Below are 15064 nucleotides of genomic sequence, written 5' to 3'. Positions count from 1 at the left end.
ACATCAATCAACATATCAGCAATACACCTCAATGTAAATGCGCCAGAGTTAACGCAATTGCTAAATTACATTGGTAGTCCCATGGCAGGTACATACACAAAATGTGAAACAGAACACATCTCACAAAGACAAATCACAAATAGTACAATAAGAAGATCACAACATAGGTCACAAACAGTATGAAAGACAAATCACAGACAGTATTATTCTAAGAAATTCCATTTACATTTACAATTGTTACATTTACAATTTAAAAGTGCTTAATGGACCGAAAGTCCCCTAGAAACGGGCATCGGAGGAGGATCTTTTGACAATTGTATGATTTTGATACTTGGCTCCATCATATTGTCTATTTTGCTCTGTCAGTTGCAACCTGACTTGTTCAGCATTTGTCATTTTGTACACACATACATACACCATCAAAATCACTATGCAATGCTGTCTGCTATCTAAACTATGGATTGTAAAAACATATATATGTTTTATATAATATAAAGACGCAACTTCACATTTTACAGTTTCATTTTCTGTCAAGAAATGAGAGGACCTGGAGTTGCTGTCATGCTTTGACCTGATACCTTTACCCATGATGCAATGCTATATTGAGCTTGTGCAGACTGCAAACACCAGCAGATTACATTCAGTTTACATTCATCAGTAGCCCAGATAATAGCAGGACGTCCGAGTTACCCTAGTTTCTCATAGCTGGGACAAGAGCTTATTCTTATAGTTTGTCATAGCTGGGACAAGAGCTTATTCTTATAGTTTGTCATAGCTGGGACAAGAGCTTATTCTTATAGTTTCTCATAGCTGGGACAAGAGCTTATTCTTATAGTTTCTCATAGCTGGGACAAGAGCTTATTCTTATAGTTTCTCATAGCTGGGACAAGAGCTTATTCTTATAGTTTATCATAGCTGGGACAAGAGCTTATTCTTATAGTTTCTCATAGCTGGGACAAGAGCTTATTCTTATAGTTTCTCATAGCTGGGACAAGAGCTTATTCTTATAGTTTCTCATAGCTGGGACAAGAGCTTATTCTTATAGTTTCTCATAGCTGGGACAAGAGCTTATTCTTATAGTTTCTCATAGCTGGGACAAGAGCTTATTCTTATAGTTTCTCATAGCTGGGACAAGAGCTTATTCTTATAGTTTCTCATAGCTGGGACAAGAGCTTATTCTTATAGTTTCTCATAGCTGGGACAAGAGCTTATTTGGGTTTTGTAAACAGGATGTGGCATTTACAAGCACCGACTCATGAATGTAATACTAAATGGGATATTAGTGGGCATGTAAACATATCCATGTATATGCATATGGTGGGTGGTGTAGCCCCTGGTTTGTGGAGGGAGCTGTTTGTTTTGTGTTGACTCCAGTGGTCCCAGTCCAGGAAAACTCTCTGGCCATACTGTGTAGAGCCCTTGCTTAAATTCCCTGAGCACAGAGGATACATAGCACTGTAAGGCTGCTTTCTCACTGGGAACGATTGCTTTCGTTCCGTTCTGTCCCGCCCCTCTCCCCCGCTGGACAGCTTTCACATTACAGCATTTCTTCCGCGCTCGGAAACGGAACAGAGTGCACTTGCATCATCAACTATGCCTGGAGTTTATCGTGGCCCGTGTGTTGTCTATGTGGTTCGGAACGGTTGGCTTTCACACTCGCAAGTGTTCCGTGCGTGGGCACGCCGGCACGCTCCCCAGACCACCTTTTCAAGTGGATCCTGTCACGGTTCCCCGTTGCGCACCCGGGCGCAGAACGGAACGGAACGCAACGTTCACACTCGTCAAATGTTCCGAAACTGGGGTCAATTTGGGGACAAGTGTGCTCGAGAACGGTACCGGGGCGCTAGTGAGAAAGCACCCTAAGTGTAGACCCCTTGCCTAAATTCCCTGAGCACAGAGGATACATAGCATGCAGAATTGTGATGTAATGCTGACATATGTAACCTCTGTCTCCACTCATTCCAGCAGTGGATTGAGATGGTATCTTAGATTTGAGTCTATTCCACTGTAGTTCATATCTGTAGTTACATGGTACCGGACCTGTAAAATGGAGTGAGTCTATTCCACTGTAGTTCATATGTAGTTACCTGGTACTGGACCTGTAAAATGGAGTGAAAATTATTAGCCCGGCCGGGTAGCAACCCACATCACTGAGGATACGTCCCAGTTGCATCCATGCAATGTTTTCTCTTCATAAGTTAGCCTGGCTTAGCCTAGCCAGTGACTCATAGGAATAGACTACGTGACAACCAGGAATAGACTAGTGACCACTGGAGAGACAGTTGACAGCCGGAACAGGGACGGCACCCGGGAGCAGTATGGGTTAGCGCCCCAGCCTGCGTCTTCCGTGAGGAAGAAGCCCAACAATCCACGAGAGGCCTTCTAGGAGGGCACTGCATGGTATCCACCAAGATACCATCACGTGAGATGAGATGTTTGGAGCGGGGGAGTCTGGTGCAGCGCACAGGTCCTAGACCTGGTGAGACGAGGGAGGAGCCCGGCCGGGTGGCAACCCACAGAGCCCGGTCCCTCTACGTACCAGAGCCCTTCTCCCCCCCGGTCCCGGCAGAGTAGTTCCAGAGCAGCGGATTGAGTGGCCCTGACCACGTGACCACCTTCGACCCTTCCTAGAGGGCTGACCGTGGGTAGCTACTGGGACGTAAGTTGGGGCTTGGCCAGCCCCGGCTGGGTCACCTGGGCGAGGGTGTATGATGTTGCGAGACCCGAAACATCCTATGACCCCAGGGTACATCACTGAGGATACGTCCCAATTGCATCCATGCGATGTTTTCTCTTCATGAGCGAGTCTATCCACTGTAGTTCATATGTAGTTACATGGTACCGGACCTGTAAAGTGGAGTGAGTCTATTCAACTGTAGTTCATATGTATTTACATGGTACCAGACCTGTAAAATGGAGTGAGTCTATTCCGCTGTAGTTCATATGTAGTTACATGGTACCGGACCTGACGTCGAAGCTGTGGCCTGGGACAGAGATTGCTAAAACCCAGTGGTGGATTCGAACCACTGAACTTCTGATTGTGAAGCACGCAGCTCTAACCACTCAGCCTCAAGAGCTTTCTGACTTTCATAGTGGAGTTTGAGAGGATAACTGTATGTCAGTCAGATGTAGTTGTTGTCACTTTGTAGCTTTGTTATTATACACAGAGACTTGGGAAAAATATTGATACTTTGTTAGTTGTAGCTTGAAGGCATTTCTGCAGTGTGACTGTTCCACAGTGCACAGTCAGCCCCCCACAGTCAGCCGGGGGGGGGGGGCTGTAAAATAACTAGGGGCTAATGTAAGGGCTTATACAATTTCCAAAATCTTATTACTTTTGTTTTGATACCAAGTAATACAGTAAGTAAAGTAATGTTATTACTTTTTAAAGGAGTAATAAGTAATACGGTAAGTAACTAACTTGCCCAACAGTGTGTGCCATGGAGCCACAGACACATGGGCCTCGTTAAGCCCTGTCTTAGTCCAGAGAGCCCAGAGGGAGAAGCCTGGGTCTGGCCTCGTTAAGCCCTGTCCTAGTCCAGAGAGCCCAGAGGGAGAAGCCTGGGTCTGGGTCCCCTCCAGCTGGCAACAGGACGCCATGACACTCTAATAACTGGGTGGCTTCTCAACTACAGGGAACAGCAATGCCTTTTTTCCCCAATGGAGCCGGATTGGCGGAAAATGAATAATTATGGGGTCCAAGATTGGATGAATGATTACAGCCCTGCAGTTTGAAGTCATATTCATGTTTGGTTTTCTAAGAAACTGGGAAAAGGCAGGTCATTTAAAGCCACTCATCTCATAATACTACTGATCAACTCATCATCAATGAGCAACACTCCAGAGGCATTTTTCCTCCACCGTTTTGTATTTCTTAGTTGAAAGAGAATGGGGAGTGATGCAAGCAAATGTTTGGCTACCATCCTTCAGTTAATATTCTCCTCCTGTTTAACAATCTGCATGTCTGTCAGCTACTCTCCTTTTGTCTAAGAGCCAGACTCTTAGAATTAGATACACTCAGCCACAACGGCCAGAAAAGGAGGAACTGAGCAATGTTCTTGAAGCCTTTTCAAAAGCTTTTTTCCCCCCAACACGTCATCACACTTCGCTCCATTGCAATTAGTCTAAATCCATCCAATGCATTTTTGTTGGGAGCTGCCATCCCTACAAGAGAAGAAGCCTTTCTTCAGTTTCCCCACCCAGATTTTCCCAGCTACTCTGGGATTCAAACCGGTGACTTTTCGGGTCACAAACCTGCTTCTCTAACTTCCCGGCTCCTGCCAGACCCTGGTGAGGTGGGAGAAGGCAAATTCAGTGACACGTAAATAGGCACTGATTTGACTCCATGCATTCTCTATCTCCACAGGTCTATGTAGTCACCAGTGTTCCTAAGAGAGTATTCATAGGGGAATGCAATATGTTTCCCATGCTTCAGAAGATGTTAGGAGTACAAAGGTAGCGTATGTAGATGGCGTTCAGATGGATGGATGGATGCATAGATGGGTGGATGGAGCAACAGAGGGAAGGAGAAGGAATGTGGCCTGTTTCTGTCTTCAATGGCAGTGAGGGGATTTGAGAAATAATGTGTGCTGAGAGACAGCGGCTCTCTGGAGAGCGAGAGGGGGGCTGGGGATTTATTAAAAGGGAGCTAGGCCTCAGCCCCAAAGCCCTGTAGGGACCGTGCTAACAGACAGCCAGTGTGTGTGTGTGTGTACAAACACACACACGCATGCACACAGGGGTCAACAGCTGTGTTTGGACAGAGCGCCCTTGTCCGTGACCTTCTGTGCAGAGGTCCTCACTGGCGGCATGTGAATGCACTCAGGCTAAAAGAATCACCTGATGCCTCCTCTGCCTCTATTCGCCCCCCCTCAGCACTGGAAGTCTCTATTCGCCCCCCCTCAGCACTGGAAGTCTCTATTCGCCCCCCCTCAGCACTGGAAGTCTCTATTCGCCCCCCCTCAGCACTGGAAGTCGGGTCCTCCCACCTACTTCGTAATAGCCGGACATCGAGAGGCCCGGCTCATATTTCATCAAGTCTCTCCAATGAGGCCAGATGATATTTCCTGAAGGAGCTGCTGGGTCACTCGTTATGTCCCTTATCCCACGCGTTGGCCCAGACATAAACACAGCGTCTGAGCGATCCGCCGCATGGGGAAGCGGCTGTCGTCTCATATGTCTCATATCTCTCATGTGCTCTTATTCACGCTATCAAACATTAATAGTAATGTCGCAAAGCATTTACACTTGTTCAGTGAGGCGAGTTTTGGCAGTAAGAAACCATCCATATACCCATACAGAAAAGAATGATCCAAAGTGTTTCTCCTTGTTGGCAACAAGCTGTTTCCTTCTGTATTATTGAGGCAAGTCATAAATGACAGCAGAATAAAAGTATGAAGGACAAAGGGGCTCTGTGTTATGCTGCTGGTGTCTCTCAGATGCTTTAAACAGTCCCATGGAAGGAAAGGTGAGGTAAAGATGATCACAACAACTGCTTCCATATGATCTGAGTGAGTGAGTGAGTGAGTGAGTGAGTGAGTGAGTGAGTGAGTGAGTGATTGAGTCATTGATTCATTGATTCATTGATTCATTGAATAAATGAATGAGTGATTGGCTGTCTGTCTGACTGAATGACTGAGCACTGAGCAATGCTTGACTATAATTGCAGAGCATTGCTGCATTACTGTAGGTATTTTTAAGTTAAAAAATACATCAGTCTAAATAACAAACTGGGGATGCAGTGGAGAAAAGGGTCTGGTATGATCACGGCCAAGACATTTAGGCACACAGGGGAGTGATGATAATCCAAACTGTGATCCAAACTAGAGCATAAAAAATGCAAAACTTTATCCTAAACAGAAGTGAGTGAATGTTACGTCCAGAGAAAGCTAGACTCACCAACAAAGGTTGAACTTGTTCCCTACCGGCAGCCACTAAGAAAACAAAATGTATGTCTGATGAGAGCACAGTTCACAGACATTACATCACATCATTTCTGGGTAATGAAGTCCTTCAAACATTTCAAATAGTTATCTCCTGCTGCCTCTTGGGGCTGTCAGTGCACAATGCAGCTTTAAATTAATTGATAAGTAAACATTGCTAAACTTAATTAGCCTCCCTCGCTCCTGGCTTATTCTAATCCTATTCCCCCAATTAGGATGATTGTTTAGTCATTTAGGAGTTCTGGTCCCTCAGCCTTGGAAAAGTAAAGCTTAGGACATACTCCAGGAAGGCAGCGCGAGGCGGAGCTCCGCAAACCACGAGCGCACTCCCCGCTCGGGTCGAGGTGTTCATACTCAGAGCGCTGCTCAGAGCACCGCTGTTTACATAGTACAGTGAATGGCCCATGATAAAGTCAATGAAACGCAATTAAAAGTCAATGGAATGCCATTATGTTCAGTAGATGCGGTTTCACTCTCAAACGATTGTATCAGCACATGAATAGAATCGCCAATCTTGTTTTTATTGAATGTAAATAGGCCTAGATCTGTCTCAACACAGCACAGTACTTGAAATGACTAAAAACAAACAGTTAGAAATCAAAGTTTACCACATGGGTCAAGAAATAATCTCTTGGACTATTTTCAATAATGAAGACTACTTGGTAGCTAACGCCTAGCCTGGGTAAACCCAGCTTCCACGTGACCTGCTCTCAGACCGAGAGCAGGTCTGAGAGCAGGTCACGTGGAGGCTGGGTTTACCCAGGCTAGCTAACGCCCAGTTCAGGTCATATCACAGTGCATGCCCATTCATTGTTAGGCTCGCCCCCTTTTCATTGATGCTATCTCCTCATCCATTCACAGTTTACCACGCTGCTTGTGGCAATAGCCAATCAGCCCAAGCTATTCCTTTCCAGCTGATCCCAATCACCTAATCAGAGTAGTATATCAGAGTCCATGATGTTTTACTCTGTTTGCTATGTGCTGTGTATGTGCCATGTGTCATTCTCAGTTGCTGATCATCATCACTGAAGCAGTTGTTTTCGCCCCACCTCCTCCCCTGACCACCACCATCGTCATGACTCCTGAAGAATTCCCTATGGGGGATTTCCTATCCTATTCTTCACTGACGACGCCCTCTCATCTTCTCAGGAGAGCGTCATCATATATATATATACATCATACATGTGCAACATACGGCCCCGGGCCGTATGCGGCCTGCGGGCGCCCCCTGTGTGGCCCGCGATGGAATTGCAAAAAAAAAAAATATTTTTTTACAGTGCACCTGAACGCAACATGCAAGATACCCGCTGAATAAGTGTCCAAATGTTCATGTCATTCTGGCCAATACTCTTCTGTTATAGCATTTCAGTCTGGAATATGGAATATCTTTCAATAATATTTATGACTAAAAGGCTAAAAGTAATCTCATATGTAAGAAATAACTGTTCTACATTGAAGTAGAAATTTAAATAATTAACTTGTTGGTTTTGGATTTATTTAGCTTCAAGAGTGCATTTTTGTTCTTGTGTGACCCTCAACACAGGCTTTGAGAATCCCGGGCCACTTACTGATACTTATGCTTAAATTAACCCACTCATATTCTGGTTTATTTCAAGAAAAACTTTTCGGCTAGTGGAAATTCTAATTGGCTGGTAACTTTAAAATCTAGCAGCCATATTGGCAGGTGGTGAAAAAAGTTAATTTCAAGCCCTGCAGGGAGAGCAGGTGGTGACATAGGAGTGAGTGAGAAAAGGATCAAATATTGGTGGTTAAGACTGAATAATGACATCACAACTGTTAATTTAAAATGAGTTATTCCTCTAAACCTGCCTTCAAATGCCCCAAAAATTTTGCGCTGGCGCCGTCCAGCCCTCAGCAAAAACTGGTAGCGAGGACATTTTTTTGTGGCCCTCTCTATCATCAAAGTTGTCCATCCATGGGTTACGGCATGACAATATTTGTTCGGCCCCCGGCAACAATCTGGGTTTCTCATGTGGCCCCCCATGAAAAATAGTTGCCCACCCCTGATATACATCATATATCATTTATCTTCCCGTCTCTCCCTGCAAAGCGGAGCGGCGCGCTGGTAGAAAAATCTGGCGACGCGCTTACGGCTGCCCCCCACCGCGATGACGTCATATTGGCCACGCGGCCCTCGCGTTTGGGAGCGCGCCTGGAGTATGTCCCGCCCTTAAGAGGCCATAGCAGAAAGCAGTGTTTTGACTGTTTCTGTATTACATCTAGTAGCAGGTGTACCAGGTGTAGGCTGTAGGGTTTCTGTATTACATCTAGTAGCAGGTGTAGGCTGTAGGGTTTCTGTATTACATCTAGTAGCAGGTGTAGGCTGTAGGGTTTCTGTATTACATCTAGTAGCAGGTGTAGGCTGTAGGGTTTCTGTATTACATCTAGTAGCAGGTGTAGGCTGTAGGGTTTCTGTATTACATCTAGTAGCAGGTGTAGGCTGTAGGGTTTCTGTATTACATCTAGTAGCAGGTGTAGGCTGTAGGGTTTCTGTATTACATCTAGTAGCAGGTGTAGGCTGTAGGGTTTCTGTATTACATCTAGTAGCAGGTGTAGGCTGTAGGGTTTCTGTATTACATCTAGTAGCAGGTGTAGGCTGTAGGGTTTCTGTATTACATCTAGTAGCAGGTGTAGGCTGTAGGGTTTCTGTATTACATCTAGTAGCAGGTGTAGGCTGTAGGAAGCTTTTCTTCCCGCCTGCTCTCTCATCCCAGTGACTGACACAGTGTTTTCCAGCCAGACACTCTGGACAGACACTCTCAGCACAGACACTGTACTTATATATCAGACATTCTGAACAGACACTCTCAGCACAGACACTCTCAGCACAGACACTGTACTTATATATCAGACATTCTGGACAGACACTCTCAGCACAGACACTCTGGAATCAAAGGGTGGGTAGGGGGAGTGGCTAGTGGGATGTGGGTGGTGGGGGTGTGGTGTCATAAAGCTGAATAGCCACACTACTGCGCTGTGGGCTTGAAGGTTTGTGCTTGTTCATCTTTGGGTGTGGCTCGGCTTGCTTAGGTTACAGCTCTGGATGCTTCTTTAGTTTAGATACAAAACCAAATGTGGCCTCTTTGTCTTTTGTCTTCTTTTCTTTTTTTACAACCGGCAGAGGTGCATTGTGGGATTGTGGGGTTCCATTCAAGAGGTCATCATTGAAAGACAATAGGCAAAATAGGGAGCGTGAACACAAACGGCCTCCGAGAGGACCTTTGTCCATGGCAATGTACGCACGTACGCACACACACACACACACACACACACACGCGCGCGCGCGCACACACCTACACACACACACACACCTACACACACACACACACACACACACACACACACACACACACACACACACACACACACACACACATACATTATCGGAAACACTCCCCCTATCTTTATTGGCTAAGGCCAAGTAGCAGAGCTTTGTGCACTGGAAAGATGTTCCTTTCGTTCTGCAGTTCCCGGGCCACAACCACAAATACTCGCTCACTAGTTTCTGGTCAGCGGATGGCCATAAATATGCATGTGTTCACAGCTCAGTCATTCTCACATCCGTGTCAAGCGTCTCTGATTCACGACTCTCATTTTGAAATGACGTTCCATAAACCCTCGGAGATTAAATGCCCGCGCCGTCCTCATACGTTATGCACTCACACATTTCATCCCCAGATTAACGTGAAAATAAACGGGAGAGGAATTCTCTCATGGGCTCTCACTTGGAGCCTCTCGTCTCCTTACTGTATGAGCTCAGTCATACACACCCACCTCTCTGCAGCGTCCACATGGTTCAGCTTGCTCCTGCCTGAACTGGTGTGACCTCTACAGCAGTGAGGCACACCAAACCACACAAGAGGGCGCTGCGCTGGAGTGGTGCCGGGCCACATCCATCCTCGCCTGTCGCCTGTCTCCCAAAGCCCCGACACAATGAAAAGTTTATGGATCGCTTCTTGGCTTCATTACTGGTCCTCCTCGCATAGCCTCAGTGCTTTAGTGCTTTGCTCTTTGCCTGATAGAAAACACATGTCTCTCCTCAACGCTACTGTAGTGTTGGCTGAAGGTCAGGCAGTCAGTCTCTGTGTTTAGGCATCACTGTCTTGCACCCTAGCAGAGGATGGATAAATACCGAGACAGACACAGTGATGGCGCTCTCTGATCAGGCCGTTTAAGTTTGATCGTCATGGCTGAACCTGGTTCTCTGCTTATTGCCTCTCTTCCGCTCCTCGGCTTTTCCTCCTACCACTGAAGATTTAAGCAGTTTAGCAGCCACTGTAACAAGTGGGAAACAGCTTTGGTGATTTGTACAATAAGAGTACCGAGGAGGAATCTTTTCCATATGCTGTACGAGGTGGGGCTTGATGGAAATACTGAGAGAAAGGGAAAGAGCAATACAGAAAGTTCAATATGAAGCACACTGGAAGGGAGACAAAAGAGACAAAGCAACAGTGAAGAATTGAATATCGTGGAAGGATTTGAAACCCATGTCTCCCCCGTCACCTCTCCGTGTTGTTCATGTGATGGACAGGTCTGCATACGTCTCCCCTGTCACCTCTCCGTGTTGTTCATGTGATGGACAGGTCTGCATACGTCTCCCCTGTCACCTCTCCGTGTTGTTCATGTGATTGACAGGTCTGCATACGTCTCCCCTGTCACCTCTCTGTGTTCTTCATGTGATTGACAGGTCTGCATACGTCTCCCCTGTCACCTCTCCGTGTTGTTCATGTGATGGACAGGTCTGCATACGTCTCCCCCGTCACCTCTCCGTGTTGTTCATGTGATGGACAGGTCTGCATACGTCTCCCCCGTCACCTCTCCGTGTTGTTCATGTGATTGACAGGTCTGCATACGTCTCCCCCGTCCCCTCTCCGTGTTGTTCATGTGATGGACAGGTCTGCATACGTCTCCCCCGTCACCTCTCTGTGTTGTTGATGTGATTGACAGGTCTGCATACGTCTCCCCCGTCACCTCTCTGTGTTGTTCATGTGATGGACAGGTCTGCATACGTCTCCCCCGTCACCTCTCTGTGTTGTTCATGTGATTGACAGGTCTGCATACGTCTCCCCCGTCACCTCTCTGTGTTGTTCATGTGATGGACAGGTCTGCATACGTCTCCCCCGTCACCTCTCTGTGTTGTTCATGTGATGGACAGGTCTGCATACGTCTCCCCCGTCACGTCTCCGTGTTGTTCATGTGATTGACAGGTCTGCATACGTCTCCCCCGTCACCTCTCTGTGTTGTTCATGTGATGGACAGGTCTGCATACGTCTCCCCCGTCACCTCTCTGTGTTGTTCATGTGATGGACAGGTCTGCATACGTCTCCCCCGTCACCTCTCCGTGTTGTTCATGTGATTGACAGGTCTGCATACGTCTCCCCCGTCACCTCTCCGTGTTGTTCATGTGATTGACAGGTCTGCAGGTGTTCTGGGTTAGGGGGAGGCTGCAGGTGTTCTGGGTTAGGGGGAGGCTGCAGGTGTTCTGGGTTAGGGGGAGGCTGCAGGTGTTCTGGGTTAGGGGGAGGCTGCAGGTGTTCTGGGTTAGGGGGAGGCTGCAGGTGTTCTGGGTTAGGGGGAGGCTGCAGGTGTTCTGGGTTAGGGGGAGGCTGCAGGTGTTCTGGGTTAGGGGGAGGCTGCAGGTGTTCTGGGTTAGGGGGAGGCTCCAGGTGTTCTGGGTTAGGGGGAGGCTGCAGGTGTTCTGGGTTAGGGGGAGGCTGCAGGTGTTCTGGGTTAGGGGGAGGCTGCAGGTGTTCTGGGTTAGGGGGAGGCTGCAGGTGTTCTGGGTTAGGGGGAGGCTGCAGGTGTTCTGGGTTAGGGGGAGGCTGCAGGTGTTCTGGGTTAGGGGGAGGCTGCAGGTGTTCTGGGTTAGGGGGAGGCTCCAGGTGTTCTGGGTTAGGGGGAGGCTGCAGGTGTTCTGGGTTAGGGGGAGGCTGCAGGTGTTCTGGGTTAGGGGGAGGCTCCAGGTGTTCTGGGTTAGGGGGAGGCTGCAGGTGTTCTGGGTTAGGGGGAGGCTCCAGGTGTTCTGGGTTAGGGGGAGGCTGCAGGTGTTCTGGGTTAGGGGGAGGCTGCAGGTGTTCTGGGTTAGGGGGAGGCTGCAGGTGTTCTGGGTTAGGGGGAGGCTGCAGGTGTTCGGGGTTAGGGGGAGGCTCCAGGTGTTCTGGGTTAGGGGGAGGCTGCAGGTGTTCTGGGTTAGGGGGAGGCTCCAGGTGTTCTGGGTTAGGGGGAGGCTGCAGGTGTTCTGGGTTAGGGGGAGGCTCCAGGTGTTCTGGGTTAGGGGGAGGCTGCAGGTGTTCTGGGTTAGGGGGAGGCTTGGCCTGTCTCTCAGGAGATCAGTGAAACATGAGCTCTGGTGTTTTTCTCCCCCCCCCATTGTTTCTGTATGACACTGGACTTTGACTTAATACAAGTTTATAGATTTAGAGCAGCTGAGGAGCATCATACACTGCGTATGATGCTCCTCAGCTGCTAGCCAATGCAGCAGGCCTCATTTATGGACTTATCCCACATTGTTTGCATTGGTAATGCGCTGTATAAAGACCAATTGTAGTTAAAGTGATGTAGCCTATTATTGACTTGTTGGGTGGGATCATTTCACTTGTTTCCAAATGCATTTTCACCTGTTGCAAGAAATAAGGCGGATCCCACAATCCCTGCAACTGTGTCATCATTTTAGTTAAGAAAATTCCCTAAACGAGTTGATTTGCATTGAAGCAAGTAGCTTTTTTCCCCATTATTGTGTACAGTGGAACCACATTGATATATTGTACAGTAACACAAAATTCTAATTTGTCTCACCTTGATACCAGACCATTCTTTCTTTTTCAACTTCCTATTCACCTTATGCAGAAGAGACCGTCTGGCTTGAGAGACTAGCAGGAAGTGTAAATACAATCGGAAGTTCTGATTGTATTTACACTTCCTGTGACTCATAAACCTAGTCTGACTCATCTGGTCAAACCTAGTTTGACTCACGTTATGATGAGTCAGACTAGTTTGAGCAGCTAAAACAGCCGGCGTTTTGAACAGGAAGTTGCGATACAATGCGTCAAGTGGGCGGGGCTGCATAAGGTGAATAGCTGAAAGACAGATATTTTTCCCCAAGTCATTCGTCTTGGGGATGGAGCCAAAGTGCAGTTAAATCTGGGATTTTCTACAAAAGCTCCATCTGTTCAAAGGCTCCTTCCCTCTGTCACTGCTATATCTAATTTATGGACTCATAAGGCTGCTTGTTTTTGTTGTACTGTATGTGTTTTTGTAGGGCGTCATTGGCACAGTCTCCTGCGTTGCTGTATTGAATATGTGTTAGGGTGGTCTGTGAGCATCTTGTAAAACAGAACACCGCTGCTTTACTGGGAGACTGGGTGGGCCCTGTGTTCTTCTCCATCAAATTCAGCCTTTTTGTGCTTCTGCTCCTTTTTGAAGGTTTGACCTCTCTCGCTGTAACCCGTTGTCAGGTGCTGTCATAAAGTCTGGGAACAGGTGTCAGCTTGTCAAATGTCATTCTAATAAAATAAAGAAAAAAGTGCAAAACAAACTTGTGTGGCTTAAAGTCAAGCCTGGACTATTAGTTTGTATGATAAATAATTACTTTAAACTTCATTTGATTCCTTTTCACATGTTTCACATATTCCTAGAACGGAATTCCATGTGTTATTATGTGCACAGACAAGCCATCATCCCAGCATTTGTCTCTATAGTTTCTATCCAGTTACAGTACATGTATATCCTGCTCCTATTCTCCTTAGCGCAGCCGGACAGTGCCCCCCTCAGGACTGATCCATCATGACCTTTTTTTTTTTTACCTTTCATTTGGCTATAGAAAGGTTTTGTCTGCATGTGTGTGTGTGTGTGTGTGTGTGTGTGTGTGTGTGTGTGTGTGTGTGTGTGTGTGTGTGTGTGTGTGTGTGTGTGTGTGTGTGTGTGTGTGTGTGTGTGTGTGTGTGTGTGTGTGTGTGTGTGTGCGCGCGCGCGCGCGCGCGCGCGTGCGTGCGTGCGTGTGTGTGTGTGTGAGAGAGCAACTTGTTACCTGAATTGCCCCCTCATCTTTAATATCAGGATTTCGCTCATGATGTCTGTTGTCGTGTTGTCTCCAGTTTCTTCATGTTGGATCTTAATTCTGCCTGATTGACTGCAGCTCTGTGTTGACAGGTATGGGATGGACTGTCTCATTCAGTTTGAGGACTTTGCTAACGTCAATGCTTTCCGCCTGCTGAGCAAGTACCGCAACAAGTACTGCACATTCAATGATGACATCCAAGGTAAATATACCCATGTACTCCCACACACAAACACACCATACCTGTCAATGATCATGTTTTACCTGTGGGACTGTCATTTATTTTCTTTTTTTTTGCTTTGCAGCTGTCGCACAGCCATGAAATGAAAATCTCACATTTTGACAAATGTCCTACTGAGTGTGATTGTACTGCAGTTGTGCAGAGGGCACAACAGTAACATTAATACAATACATCCTATGAAGAATGTCAATAACGTTAGATTAAAATTGGACTGAAGTATTAATGATGGCTCTGGATCCTCCCTCAGGCACAGCTGCAGTGGCGGTAGCGGGACTCCTGGCTGCCCTTCGCATCACCAAGAGCAAAATGTGCGACCATACCATTTTGTTCCAAGGTGCAGGGGAGGTAGGTGTGAAACACGGCACACACAAAACCTCTTCTGTGTGTTTAACAATCACTGCCCATCTAGATCAGTGTTTCTCAACCCAGTTCTCTTGGCTCACCTGTCTTGTCCTGCTCACCTGTGCATTCACATGAAAGAGGCGGGGTTTGCAACAAATCGCCAATCATATGCAACATGGAGGACAAACCCAGAGCAGCGTATTTACAGTAATATGAGATAAGATTAAACTATTGATCTCTGAGGGGAAATTAGTAAAGTTAGACATGGAGGTGTAATGAAATAGCTTCACTCTTACAGCTCCTCCTCTCCCTCCTCTGTTATCTCTGCTGTTTGTCTTCCGCTCAGGCAGCCATGGGGATCGCTGAACTGATCACCATGGCCATGGAGAAGGAGGGACTTGCTAAAGAAGCCTGTATGAAAAAGATCTGGATGGTTGACTCCAAGGGTCTCATTGTCAAGGT

At 47.0% G+C, this 15064-nt stretch overlaps 1 protein-coding gene across 1 annotated transcript in view; it reads left to right on the top strand.

The window, feature by feature from the left end:
• LOC310771403 (NADP-dependent malic enzyme-like) overlaps window positions 1-15057 on the top strand; it is a gene marked incomplete at both ends in the record, with an annotated part of 90720 nt that extends 75663 nt beyond the window's left edge. Inside the window, 3 exons of the mRNA XM_083664025.1 lie at window positions 14112-14221; window positions 14508-14605; window positions 14949-15057. Of these exons, the coding sequence (XP_083520151.1) occupies window positions 14112-14221; window positions 14508-14605; window positions 14949-15057 (317 nt within the window). The remainder of the gene's footprint in view (window positions 1-14111; window positions 14222-14507; window positions 14606-14948) is intronic.
• Between the last annotated feature and the right edge of the window lie 7 nt (window positions 15058-15064).

Source organism: Poromitra crassiceps, assembly GCF_964638095.1.
Source record: "Poromitra crassiceps genome assembly, contig: HAP1_SCAFFOLD_607, whole genome shotgun sequence".
Classification (NCBI taxonomy): domain Eukaryota; kingdom Metazoa; phylum Chordata; class Actinopteri; order Beryciformes; family Melamphaidae; genus Poromitra; species Poromitra crassiceps.
The sequence above is the reverse complement of the archived record's forward strand: the minus strand, read 5'-3'. Positions and strand labels throughout refer to the sequence as shown.